The 12,974-nt window shown below is 41.4% G+C and overlaps 1 protein-coding gene across 1 annotated transcript in view; it reads left to right on the top strand.

Annotated features, from left to right (window-relative positions):
* Positions 1–12,974, top strand: part of WNK4 (WNK lysine deficient protein kinase 4) — a 616,132-nt gene that overhangs the window by 416,668 nt on the left and 186,490 nt on the right. Inside the window, exon 5 of the mRNA XM_089683941.1 lies at positions 8,868–8,956. Within this exon, the coding sequence (XP_089540067.1) occupies positions 8,868–8,956 (89 nt within the window). The remainder of the gene's footprint in view (positions 1–8,867; positions 8,957–12,974) is intronic.

Raw genomic sequence — 12,974 nt, 5'->3', positions numbered from 1 at the left:
GGCCCTAGAACCGTTAGCATGTTTTCTATTACTTCAATCTGATCTCCTTGGCATCAATATCGAGTAAGAGGAGCTGAGACTCGCCTTGTTTGCAGATGATATTTTAATTTTTACCTCGCACCCTTCCCTCAACTTACCCTATATTCAACATATTTTCTCCTCTTTTCGCCTTTGCTCTGGACTCCGCATTAATTTTTCTAAAAGTGAGGTGCTTCCCCTATTCAACTCCCGCCTCCCGGTATGGACCCAAAACTCAACATTCAAAATCGCTCCCAAACATATCACCTACTTAGGTATAAAGATAGGGAAACTAGCTTCATCCTTATACACGTTAAATTATACGCCAACGATTGCCAAACTTATTGGGGAACTGGATATGTGGAAGGACTTACCGCTTTCACTCCTGGGCAGATCGCACCTTTTTAAGATGGTCAGCTTTCCGAAACTTCTCTACCCGCTCCTAACCATACCTCTCTTGCTTAAACACAGTGACATAACGAGGCTAAATCGGGCAATATCAACCTTTTTATGGAAAAGCAAACGTCCCCGCATAGCACTTGATAAATTATTCCTACCAAGATGCAAGGGAGGCTCCGGTCTCCCGAATATTCATATCTATAATCTTTCCTGTTTACTTCGGATAGGCCTAGACTGGCTCACCCAATCCTCTAATTATTCTAACTATCATTTGGAATCTGCACTAGCATACCCTTATGATCTCTCGGCCTTATTACACTCCAATATTAATTCTTTGCCACCCCACTTAAAACATAACCCACTCATTCGTGACACCCTTATCACATGGAGGGAAATCAGGTATAAATTGGGGGTCTCCCCATGGCTTTCACGTTTTCTTCCTATTCATCATAACCCCTCCTTTCCTCCTCTTCAATCTCACGATGCATATGATACTTGGCGAGTTCAACACCTAACTCTGGTACATCAATTATATAACATCTCTACGGGTTCCCCAAGATCTCTTAACAGTATCCTGCAAACTTATGGACTTCCGACACATAATTTCTTCTACATGCTCCAAGTAAGGAACTTTGTCAACTCCGTGGCACCCACTAAATCTACCAGATTTCAATCGACATTTATTGATGTCTTGGTGAACGCTCGAAAATACAACATTTCGAACATATATAGACTGCTGAACCTTCTATTTGCTAAACCTTTCGAGACATTTAATGCTGTAAAATCCTGGGTCAAAGATTTCAACAATGCATTCACAGCTGACCAATTATTATCAGGCTTCCAATCCACTTGTGCCTTCAATAGCAAAGAATTCTGGTGTGAACAACAACTTAAGATTCTTTACCGTGCCTATATGCCCTGTCTCTACTCCAAAACAGACCTGGCTCTGTCTACCTGCCCTCTGTGTGGTATTCAAAAACCATCATTACAACACAGATTTTGGACCTGTCCTGCTATCTCTACATTTTGGAAGCAAGTTGTTCATTTCATATCCGTCATCACTGCTTTCCGATTACCCATCCACCCACTACCATTACTTATCGAATTTCTGGAACAGCCAATCATCGGTCTCTTCTCTTCACAAACGTTATCCTTCAGAGATAACAAATCTTGGATATCCACATGCCTTCTAACTGCAAGACGGGCTATTCTCCGCAAATGGATCTCCAACTGCCCTCCAACTATGACAGACATCAAACAGGAGCTCAACTCTCTCCTCCATTTGGACAGGCTTCATCTAATCACATTACTGACTACTTCAAAGGAATCCCATTATTTTAGAAAATGGAAGTCCTATATCACAGGCTCCCTATCCATGCAGGAGCAGGCCTTCTTTACTCAGACGCGGACTCATTGCTATAGTTCCATCTTCTAATTGGTCATGTGCATGGTTTAATTGTTTAATTGCTATTGATTTTCTCTTCGTTTCTCACTCATTTCCACTTTGTCCTCATCTCCCCTATATCTTGACTCCATAAATATTTTATCGACCTATGGTCATCTATACACTCGACATTGTCCACACACCATAGACCCTTATTAGCCAGGTGGAGGGTGACACTTCCTTCTCATCACATCTCTCATGGTGGAACCCGTAATACATACTTAATAAATAATTAATAAGGAATTATTTAATTAATAATTACTACTCTCCAATTTCTCATTGCCACTTTCTAAATACGACTTACTGATCTTTATCTTCTTGTTCTTTTCTTACCTCGGTCTCTTGGTCTCCTATTTCTCTATATTGTATTCACACCTTCGAGTAAAATCTTCTCTACTTCTACTTCTGTGTGTTTCCTGACTCCAGATGACATACTATCTTCTCATCATGTCACAATAATCTCATTGACGCTGATTATTTCATTTGTTCACAAATTCCCTCTTCTTCTATGTATTCCCCCTTTTCTTCCTTCACCTCTTTTTACCACTACCACTACCGCTACCATTTACTCCCACCATCTGACTTCCAGATATTTTTCTATGTACTGTATTTTGGACACAGTATGGTGGGACACTGATGACATCTAGGTACATCCCCATTATTCAACACCATTTACTGGCAAATTACATCCTCGCCAGATTAAGTCTGGAATGTATAACGTCTACTAGATATTATTTTTTCCCTTCTCTACACACAAACTTCTCGCCTTCCACTTCCTCATATCTATTTTTCTTGTTCTTCATCAACACAACCGGTATACCTTAGCATTATATCAATGCCCTTTCCTACTTGCTAACTTCGCACTAAGGTCATGTTATATTTATTTGCCACAATATTATATCCTTGACCAGATTTGATGTAACATGGGTGTCATAACTGCATCATCATTTATCTGTGGTTGTAATTAAATACATTTTCTTTAAAAAAAAAAAAAAAAATCACATTTTAAAACGTCATTTTGCAAAACATGTAGGGGCCCTACCCGTGCCACCGATCGCGGCCGCTGGTGTCAATCCCGGCAAGTCATTACCCGGCAAATAGTGACGCAGAGCACAGCTGCATTGTTTACAATGTAGCTCTGCTCCCTGTCAGCTCCTAACATGCTGTTCCTGAGACCGGAGTTTATCTCTCCGGATCAGCGTGTTCCCATGAAGTACACACCCCCCCCACTAGCAAAACACTCCTCTCACACCGTTAACCATTTGATTGCCTAAAAAAAGTTAACCTCTTCCTCCCCAGTGCCATTAGTACAGTGTCAGTGTTTTTTTTTGCACTGATCACTGTATTGGTGTCACTGGGGATGTCAGTGACCCCAAGTCAGTTCCCCCCCAGTGTCAAAATGTCCGCTGCAGTCCCGCCATAAGTCGCTGATCACTGTCATAAATCGCTGATCACCGCGATAAGTCGCTGATTGCCGCCATTATTAGTATAAAGAAAAATCCTAGTATCTTTCCCGCCATTTCTAGACACTATAACTTTCAAGTAAACCAATTAATTTACACGTAATGGGATTTTTTTTTGGCAAAGACATGTCGCAGAATACATTTTGGCCAAAATTTATAACAAAATTTGATTTTTACATTTTTTTACTGGACAAGTTTTATAGCAAAAAGTCCAAAATATTGTTTTTTGTTCTCAAAATTGTCACCAATTTTTTTTTATAGCACAAAAAATAAAAAACGCACAGGCCATCAAATACCACCAGAAGAAAGCTCAATATGTGGAAAAAAAAGATGTAAATTTAATTTGGGTGCAGTGTTGCATGACCACGCATTTGTCAGTTAAAGTAACGCAGCGACGTAACACAAACCACTTCTGTAACCGCTTCCTGACCGAGGCATGGGTGCACAAAATCACATATATATATACACGATTTGCGCTCCCGTGGTTTTCACTCCTCTTCCAGATAGCGTCAGATTGCCCATCAGTACACCAGTCATCACATTTAACCCCTCGATTGCCAGGAAGATGCTCATGCACAATAAACCTCCATTGCTAGTATAGTGTCTGAACGGATCAATATCTTTGATCAGATCAGCACTATACCAGCGTTCACATTAGTATAGCATCCCCAAAAATGCAGCGTTAGCGGGATCAGCCCCGGCACCTGCCAGCACCTGCGTTTAGCAGCAAGTGTAGAGTCAGTAGATTGCTGTCACTTGATACATTGCACACAAAACTGCATTGTTCGCAGAATCAGGCCTGATCTCTGTTAGCACTTGCCGGTAAATTTTGATGACTCTCATATGCAGCAGAGTGCCAGTACTAGTGCCGCGCTAGTGAACTGGAGAGTACCAGCGGTCTAGTACATCTTGGTCTTTCACATACTTCCTTGATTTTTGGAGCTGTTTTTCACGGAATATCTGTATGCGTTGATTGTGGATCAAAGCAATTTATATGCACATTAATGTATTCAAACCTTACCAGACCAGTCGCATGGAAACTCATTATGGTTTCCGAATTTACATTTTATTTGGGCCTAACCCTCAACATGGGCGTTAATAAAAGAAATTAATTGTGGTTGTATTGGTCCGCAGACCTGATTCATCATATGCCGTGTTCTCTGCTGCCATGGCCAGGCATAGATATGAGAGTATAATGTGTTTTATGCATTTCAATGACAATACGCTCTGTCATCCTTGGGGTGACCCTGAATTTGATTGGCTCCACAAAATTCAGCCCCTTGCAAATCACCTTAACCAAAAATTTGCAGTTGTCTATACTCCCCAGCAAAAAATCTGCATTGATGAGTCCCTGATTAATTTTTCTGGCCGCCTTGCATTCAAACAATTTCTCCACAGCAAGCGTGCCAGATATGAGGTCAAGATGTAGAAGACCTGTGAGAGGACAACAGGCTATACTTATAGGTTTCAGATTTACGAGGGAATAGATAGTCACTTGGAGCCCCTCGGATGCCCAGACTACATGGGGAGCAGTGACAAGATAGTTTGGGACTTGGTGTCATCCTTTTTCCATATGGGGTACCACTTATACGTGGACAATTTTTATTCAAGCGTGCCACTATTTAGACATTTGTACAATCTTGGAACTGGCGCATGTGGCAAAGTGTGACCTAATGTGTGCCCACCATTAGAAGAGGGTGTATGCAGGGTGGTATATTCCAATGGTGGGCATACCACACACTTTTTCTGGCAGAGATTTCTTCTCTTTTTTTCATTCAGTCCAGAGGCTTCATACAAAAAAAAAAAAACATGGCATATACACCCAACAAGGACCAGCGATGTACTGGTACATCACTGGAATTTTGAATGGTTATACCAGGATGATGCCTACAGCTGCAGGCAACATCCTGGTATCGTTTGTTTCAGCCAGCGATTGGCTTTCATGTAAAAGCAATCCTAGTGGCTAATTAGCTGCAGGATTGCCTTTACAAGCAGCGGGATTTGATGACCCCCTCCCCCGCTGCCTTCCACGGCCTTCTCGGGCAGTCCGTGCCATCGGGGGAACCTGAGAATGCAGCCAGTGTTTCTGCCAGCTGACCATAGAGCTAATTGGAGACCAGAGTGATGCCAATCATCTCTATAGTCTAAGAATTCGGAAGCTACGAGCATTTCATCAATTACGTTTCGCAGGATATAAACGGTGCCATTTGTAAATTGGGAAAGCATCTGATCACACCGATTTTGCTTTGATTAGATAGTGTAAGGGCAGAGGAGATATCTAGAGCCTGATAGACCCCAGATTTCTCAAAAAAGAATATATGACAATGTTAATTGAAGATATAGGGGATATTTGCATTAAAAGTGATCATAGCATTAGATAGCATTAAAAGTGATAAAAAAAAAAGGTACAGTGTAAAAATAATAAAAAAAATCAAAATAACTTAAAAAAAAAAAAACTTGCCCCCCCCATTTGCGCACACCTGTGTGCACAAGCGTTGACCCTGTGCCGGTATGTAAACAGCGGTTGCACCATACATGTGTGGTATCGCCGTGAACGTCAGATCAAGGGCAGTAATTCTAACTCTAGACCTCCTCTGTAAATCTAAAATGGTAGCTTTTAAAGGCTTTTAAAGCGTTGCCTATGGATATTAAAAATGTATGCAGTTTGTCGCCATTGCACGGGGCATGCGCAGTTTTAAAGCATGTCATGTTTGGTATCTATTTACTCGGCATACCATCATCTTTTATATTTTACCAAACATTGGCCAATATATTGTGTTTTTGTGCAATAAAAGTAAAAAAAGTGTACTTTTTCTTTAAATTTGCTTTTGAAAAATCGCTGCGTGAGTACTATGTGCAAAAAAAATTGTAGTACCCACCATTTTATTCACTAGGGTGTCTGTTTTAAAAATATATATAATGTTTGGTGGTTTAAATTAATTTCCTAGCAAAAAATACTGATTCTTTTCATGTGAACAAAAAGTGTCAGAAAGGCTTGATCTTCAGGTGGTTAGAAGAGTGAGTGATGTGTGGCATAAACTTCTAATGCTGGGCATAAAACACCCCCAACCCCCCAAAACGACCCCTTTTTGGAAAGTAGACACCCCAAACTATTTGCTGAGAGGCATGTTGAATCAATCATATTTTATATTTCTAAACCTTGTGAGAAAAAATCAGATCTGCAAAATACTCACTATGCCTCTTTTTAAATTCCTTGGGGTGTCTACTTTCCATAAAGGGGTCATTTGGGGGGGGGGGCTTTGGTGCTATCCTGGCATGTCAGGGCCTTCGAAACTGTGATAGGTATTGAGGAAGTGAAATGAGGAAGTTACGCACCTTCAGGCTTTCAAAGTGGTCATTGGATTTCAGGCTCCTGTATGTGGCTAGGCTCCCAAAAAGTCTCACACATGTGGTATCCCCATACTCGGTAGAGGCAGCAGAATGTATTTTGGGGTGTAATTCCACATATACCCATGGCTTGTGTGAGAAATAAATCATTTAAATGACAACTTTGTGTAAGAAAAAAAAATGTTTTTGTCATTTTCCAGAAACTTGTGGAAAAAAAATAAATCTTACATGGACTCAATATGCCTCTCAGCAGATAGCTTAGGGTGTCTACTTTCCAAAAAGGGGTCATTTGTGGGTGTTTGTACTATCCTGGTATTTTAGCACCTCAAGAAATGTGATGAGTTGTCAGAAAGTAAAAGCTGTGTAAATTCCATTATCTATACTAGCAATGGGCAAACTACGGCCCGCGGGCCGTATACGGCCCGGCGGACCTTTTAATCCGGCCTGCGGAGCTAGGCTCCTCTCACAGTCCGCCCTGAAGACCGGTGTAGCATGAAAATCTGTCTCCTATGAGGATCTGTCCCCCTCGACGTATCTGCGCATGTGCCGGAGATCGCCGATCGGCTGCTAATGCCTGAAACTGGCACATGCTCAGATACGTCGAGGGGGACAGATCCTCATAGGAGACAGATTTTCATGCTACACCGGAACGGCGCGGGAACACGGCGAGAGGAACGCGCAGAGCAAAGGTAAGTGAATTGACACAGGGGGGACTTGGGGACTTAATATGGGGGATGAATTAATATGGGGAATGAATTACTATAGGGGGGATGAATTACTATATGGGGGATGAATTACTATATGGGGGATGAATTACTACGGGGGATGAATTACTATAGGGGGGATGAATTACTATAGGGGGGATGAATTACTATATGGGGGATGAATTACTATGGGGGATGACTTACTATATGGGGGATGAATTACTATGAGGGATGAATTACTATGGGGGATGAATTACTATATGGGGGATGAATTACTATGGGGGATAAATTACTATGGGGGATGAATTACTATAGGGGGGGATGAATTACTATATGGGGGATGAATTACTGTATGGGGGGATGAATTACTATATGGGGGATGAATTACTATGGGGGATGAATTACTATATGGGGGATGAATTACTATGGGGGGTGAATTACTATGGGGGGATGAATTACTATATGGGGGATGAATTACTATGGGGGATGAATTACTATATGGGGGATTAATTACTATGCTTACTATGGGGGAATATTACTATACTTACTATGGATGACACATACACATCATTCATCTACTCTTGGTCCGGCCCCCGGGTCCAATATATGAACCCATTGCGGCCCTCAAGTCAAAAAGTTTGCCCACCCCTGATCTATACCATAGTTTGTAGGCGCTATATCTTTCGCACAAAGTAATAAATATACATTTACTGGGATTTTTTAACCAAAAGCATGTAGCAGAATACATTTTGCCTAAATTTATGATGAAATTTTAGTTTCTTTGGATATTTTTTATGACCGAAATAAGGAAATATTGTTTTTTTAAAACATTTTTTTTCAAAAAATTTTTTGTTTATAGCGCCAAAAATAAAAAGTGCACACGTGATAAAGTACCACCAAAAGAAAGCTCTATTTGTGTGAAAAAAAGGACATAAATTGTATTTTTGTATCGTATTGCATGACCGCGCAATTGGCTGTTAAACTAGCGCAGCGATGTATAGCAAAAAAATGGCATAAATTGCAGTATCTATACCATAGTTTGTAGATTCTATAACTTTCACACAAAGCAATTACTATACACTTATTGGGATTTTTTTTACCAAAAACATGTAGCAGAATACATTTTGGCCTAAATGTATAACTAACTTTGAGTTTACTATATATTTTTTATAGCTGATAGTAAAAAATATTGTTTTTCTTCAAAATTTGCGGTCTCTTTTTGTTTATAGCGTGAAAAATAAAAAGCGCACAGGTGATCAAATGCCACCGAAAGAAAGCTCTATTTGTGTGAAAAAAAGGACATAAATTTCGCTTGGGTGCATCGTTGCATGACCGCGCAATTATCAGTTGAATTAGTGCAGAGCCGAGTAGCAAAAAAAGGCCTGGTCATTAAGGGGGGTAAATCCTCAGGAGTGCAAGTGGTTAATGTACAGAACATTGCTTAGTCAAAGCTGCATGACCTGACATTGTGTTTCCTTTCATCATCCACAGGGCATGAAGCCAGACAGCTTCTACAAAGTTAAAGTTCCTGAGCTCAAGGAGATCATTGAGGGCTGTATACGTATGAACAAAAATGAAAGGTAAAATCACCGCAAGGGGAGCGTTTATTAGAATTAAGCAGAGGATATTTGCTCCTAGATGTAAGGGGCATAGGTTTGCAAGGTGCAAATAAAGTTTCAGCTCCTGTGCAGATTTACATTTATACAGTGTTAAGGCAAGAGTGTGTTTGCTTTCTATCCATTTAAATTGACTTTAATGACTGCTAAACCCTGGATTGTTATCCTGTTTGCTATCAAGTAGCTTCATGTTTTTGTTTTTTTTTGTATTGTAAATGTTTATTAAGGGCCAGTGCCCTTTTTTTTTCAGAACATAGTTACAACAACACTTTAGGTGTAAATGTTGCAAGGAAAGAAAAAAAACATTATCAGTATAAAAGAAAACAAGAACAGAAGAAATATGAACATAAATAGACAGCATGGTAATCTGCACAATACAAAAGCATAAATAGACATAAAAATAAATGGTGAATGCTTGTGAGCTATTATGAAATGAGGTGTTCAATATGTGACTTTAGATGTCCTTATTTCTCACGTGAGGTTCGCTGGCACTTGCACTGACTCATATGCTAGTGTATATATAATATTTTCAAAATAGATAGTGCCGCGCTCCCATGTACCAATATGTATATCTTATACTTTCAAAGTGCTAATGAATAGCTTTCAAGATACTGCATGTATCAAACAATTATTACTAGTGACTCAAAACATCATTGTGAATATTAATCTTCATGCAAGTGACATTAATAACTGATAATCCTAAGGTGATAGTGCCTATTAAAGTACAGTGATATACAAATCAGAAATACTCCTCTATTCTACTGTGATCCTTATATTTATATTGTGCAAACACATATATATTATGTGCACGTGCTTATGATATATTCAATAAAAAAAAAAAAAAAAAAAAAAAGTCTTTCAAAATAAATGTGCAGGTGGATTCTTGGTTCCCTCTCGCCGAGTGCTTAATGGTCTCCCTATGTGCTCACCTCTATACTTGCCTGAATAAATCCAGGCAAATACACTTTTTATCCTTCCAGGATAGATGGGATGGAATGATGCTCTTGAATTATCTCAGAAGGTGGATGTGGATTTATATTTGTTCTCCTGTAGCTGCTCATGAGTGGGTATACTGACCATCTCTCTGAGGATCTCCCAATTCCCCTCCTGGGGCTGTTTCCTTTTCCAGTCCTCCTTATATCAGCTCAAAGGGTGTTGTTCAATTGAGAAAGGAAGACAAACAGACCATAGTGTCTTATCCTTGTGCAAAAAGGGGGTTTATTGCTGCCAGTTGCACAGTAGTATACAATTGTAGTCCAGCATAAATGTGCTCTGCCTCTGTTCCTGCAGTGCTGTCTACCTGTGTCTGTATTCAGATCACCGAGCCTCTCCAGTGCAATGTCGTGACGTCAGAGCCCCTCCCCTACGCGTATCGTCACAGGGTCACGTGACTTCATCAGGGGGAATGATTATTCCCCCTCATTTTTACAGGACGACCACGCCTAGGGAGAGTAGCAACAGTGCTAAACTTTCTCCATTTGTAGACAGTCTGTCTTACCGTGGACACATGAACATCAAGGCTTTTGGAGATACTTTTGTAACCCTTTCCAGCTTCATGCAAGTCAACAATTCTTGATGGTAGGTCTTCTGAGAGCTCTTTTCTGCGAGGCATGGTTCACATCAGACAGTGCTTCTTCAAACCAGTAAACCCAAAACATGTGTGTGTTTTTTAAGGGCAGGACAGCTGTCAGCAACACATCCAATATCATCACACTGATTGGAGTCAAGGTTGGCTCACTCCTGGCTCCAATTAGCTGTGGGAGAAGTCATTAAACTAGGGCCTCACATACTTTTTCCTCCCTGCACTGTGAATGTTTACATGTTATGTGCAATTAAACCATGGCAACATCTAATGTTTGTGTAGTATTATGTTCAGCAGACTGTGTTCTTCTATTGTTGTGACTTAGATGACGTTCAGAGCACATTTTATGCCCAATTCATGCAAAACTCCACGTAATCCCAAGGGGTTCACATACTTTTTCTTGCAACTGTATACTCTTAGGGGTGTATATTGAGTTCGATTAATTGTATCACTTATTCACTGGATATCTATATATATATTATTTATTAGCACTGCACTGTTTATTTAATTTGATCATTCACTTATTTCGGGTATAAGTTTAGTGTCAGCAGCTTTTTTCTAAGGGTAGGATTCCATGTAAGCGCAGGAGGTCTTTTGAAATATTTAATGCCACATATCAATGCCCATCTGAGCTGCCTTTCAGTGTCACCCATCAGTGCCAGTCAGTGCCACCTATCAATGCCAATCAGTGCTGCCAATCAGTGCCACCTATCAGTGCCAGTCAGTGCCACCTATCAGTGCCAGTCAGTGCCGCCTATCAGTGTGCATCAGTGCCCATCAGTGTCGCCTATCAGTGCCGCCTAACAGTGCCAAGTAGGGGGAACCTAACAGTGCCAGTCAGTGCCGCCTATCAGTGCTAGTCATTGCCGCCTATCAGTGCCACCTATCAGTGCCACCTTTCAGTGCCCATCAGTGATGCCTGTCAATGCCCATCAGTGCCACCTACCAGTGCCTCCTCACCAGTGCCCATCAGTGCCACCTATCAGTGTCCATCAGTGCAGCCTATCAGTGCCCATCACTGCAGCCTCATTAGCGCACATCAGTGAAGGAGAAAAATCACTTATTTACAAAATTTTATAACAAAAACTAAGAAAACACTTTTTTTTTAAAAAATGTCAGTGGTTTTTGGTTTGTTTAGGAAAAAATAAAAAACCCAGAGGTGATTAAATACCACCAAAATAAAGCTCTGTCACCAAAAAATGATAACAATGTCATATGGGTGCAGTGTTGCATGACCACGCAATTGTCATTCAAAATGTGACAGTGCTGAAAGCTGGAAATTGGCCTGGGTAGGAAGGGGGTATAAGTGTCCTGTAGGCTAGTAGTTAAAGCATTTGCTCATCTGGGGAAAAATATTCCCCCAGGAGGTTATTGCATATTCCCTAGATCAACAATCTCTGATGTTATTACCTATAAATATTAATATCCGGTTATATTTTGTGCATTTAGGAATGCATCCAGCTCTTTTTTAAAACAATGTGCTAAGTTGATGAGAACTAGTTCTTGAGGGAGTCTATTCCATATTTTCGCAGCTCTCACTGTAAAGAATCCTTTTTGTGTGTGGAGGCTAAATCTCTCCAACCAGTAGCAGAGGTCAGCTCATTTGCTGCTGCAAGGGAATATTGCAGTGCTGCAGTCTAATGTCTTTTGCATGATTGTCCCAAGAACAGTCCAGAGAACAGCATTCCCACCATGGTCACTAATTATGATGCTGACATACTTTTTTTTGTAGTGCATAGGACACTGTGTGCTAATGTAGCAGGCGGTATCACTAGCTGCCCACAGTGCGGGGTTCCTCAGGGCGTGGAGTCTAAGTCCCAATCTGCTTGTTCACCAGGGCCCCTGATGGTGGGGATGGACTTAGAGCAGACTAAGACCAGGTCGCGACCCCTGAGTACGTCCGGCTATGGTAGAGGGTACCGTCAGAGGTATGCAAGAAATAGAGCCTGATGTGAAGAGGCTGGCAGGCCTGGCAGCAGGGACTGGATCCGTGTGGGATGCATGGATGGGAGACCATGGGGTATGGCGTAGTCAGACGGGCCAGGTCGGTAACATGGGGGCAGCGAGGTATCAGAGGAGCAGACAGAGAATAGTCAGGTCAAGCCAAAGTTCAGCAACGGGAGATCAATCATAAGGAGCAGGCAGGAGAGAGTAGTCAGGACAAGCCAGGGATTGAGCAGGAGACAGTCAGCAGGGTCAGGAGCAAGCAGAGGTCGGCAACGGGAATACTTCACAGACAGAATGCAGGAACAGATAATCAAGACCAAACGGCAATGTTACATACCCCCAGCTCGTTTAAATAGCGTGCCCTGCGCTGCCATTGGTGCCAGGCGCGTGTCCGCGATCGCGAGTGCGCATGCGCGGCTGCCGCTGTTGCTGCGGTCGCCCAGGTCCTACTGC

This window comes from Staurois parvus, unplaced genomic scaffold (assembly GCF_062004578.1).
Source record: "Staurois parvus isolate SC_StPar_1 unplaced genomic scaffold, SC_StPar_1.0 ptg000328l, whole genome shotgun sequence".
NCBI lineage: Eukaryota > Metazoa > Chordata > Amphibia > Anura > Ranidae > Staurois > Staurois parvus.
The sequence above is the reverse complement of the archived record's forward strand: the minus strand, read 5'-3'. Positions and strand labels throughout refer to the sequence as shown.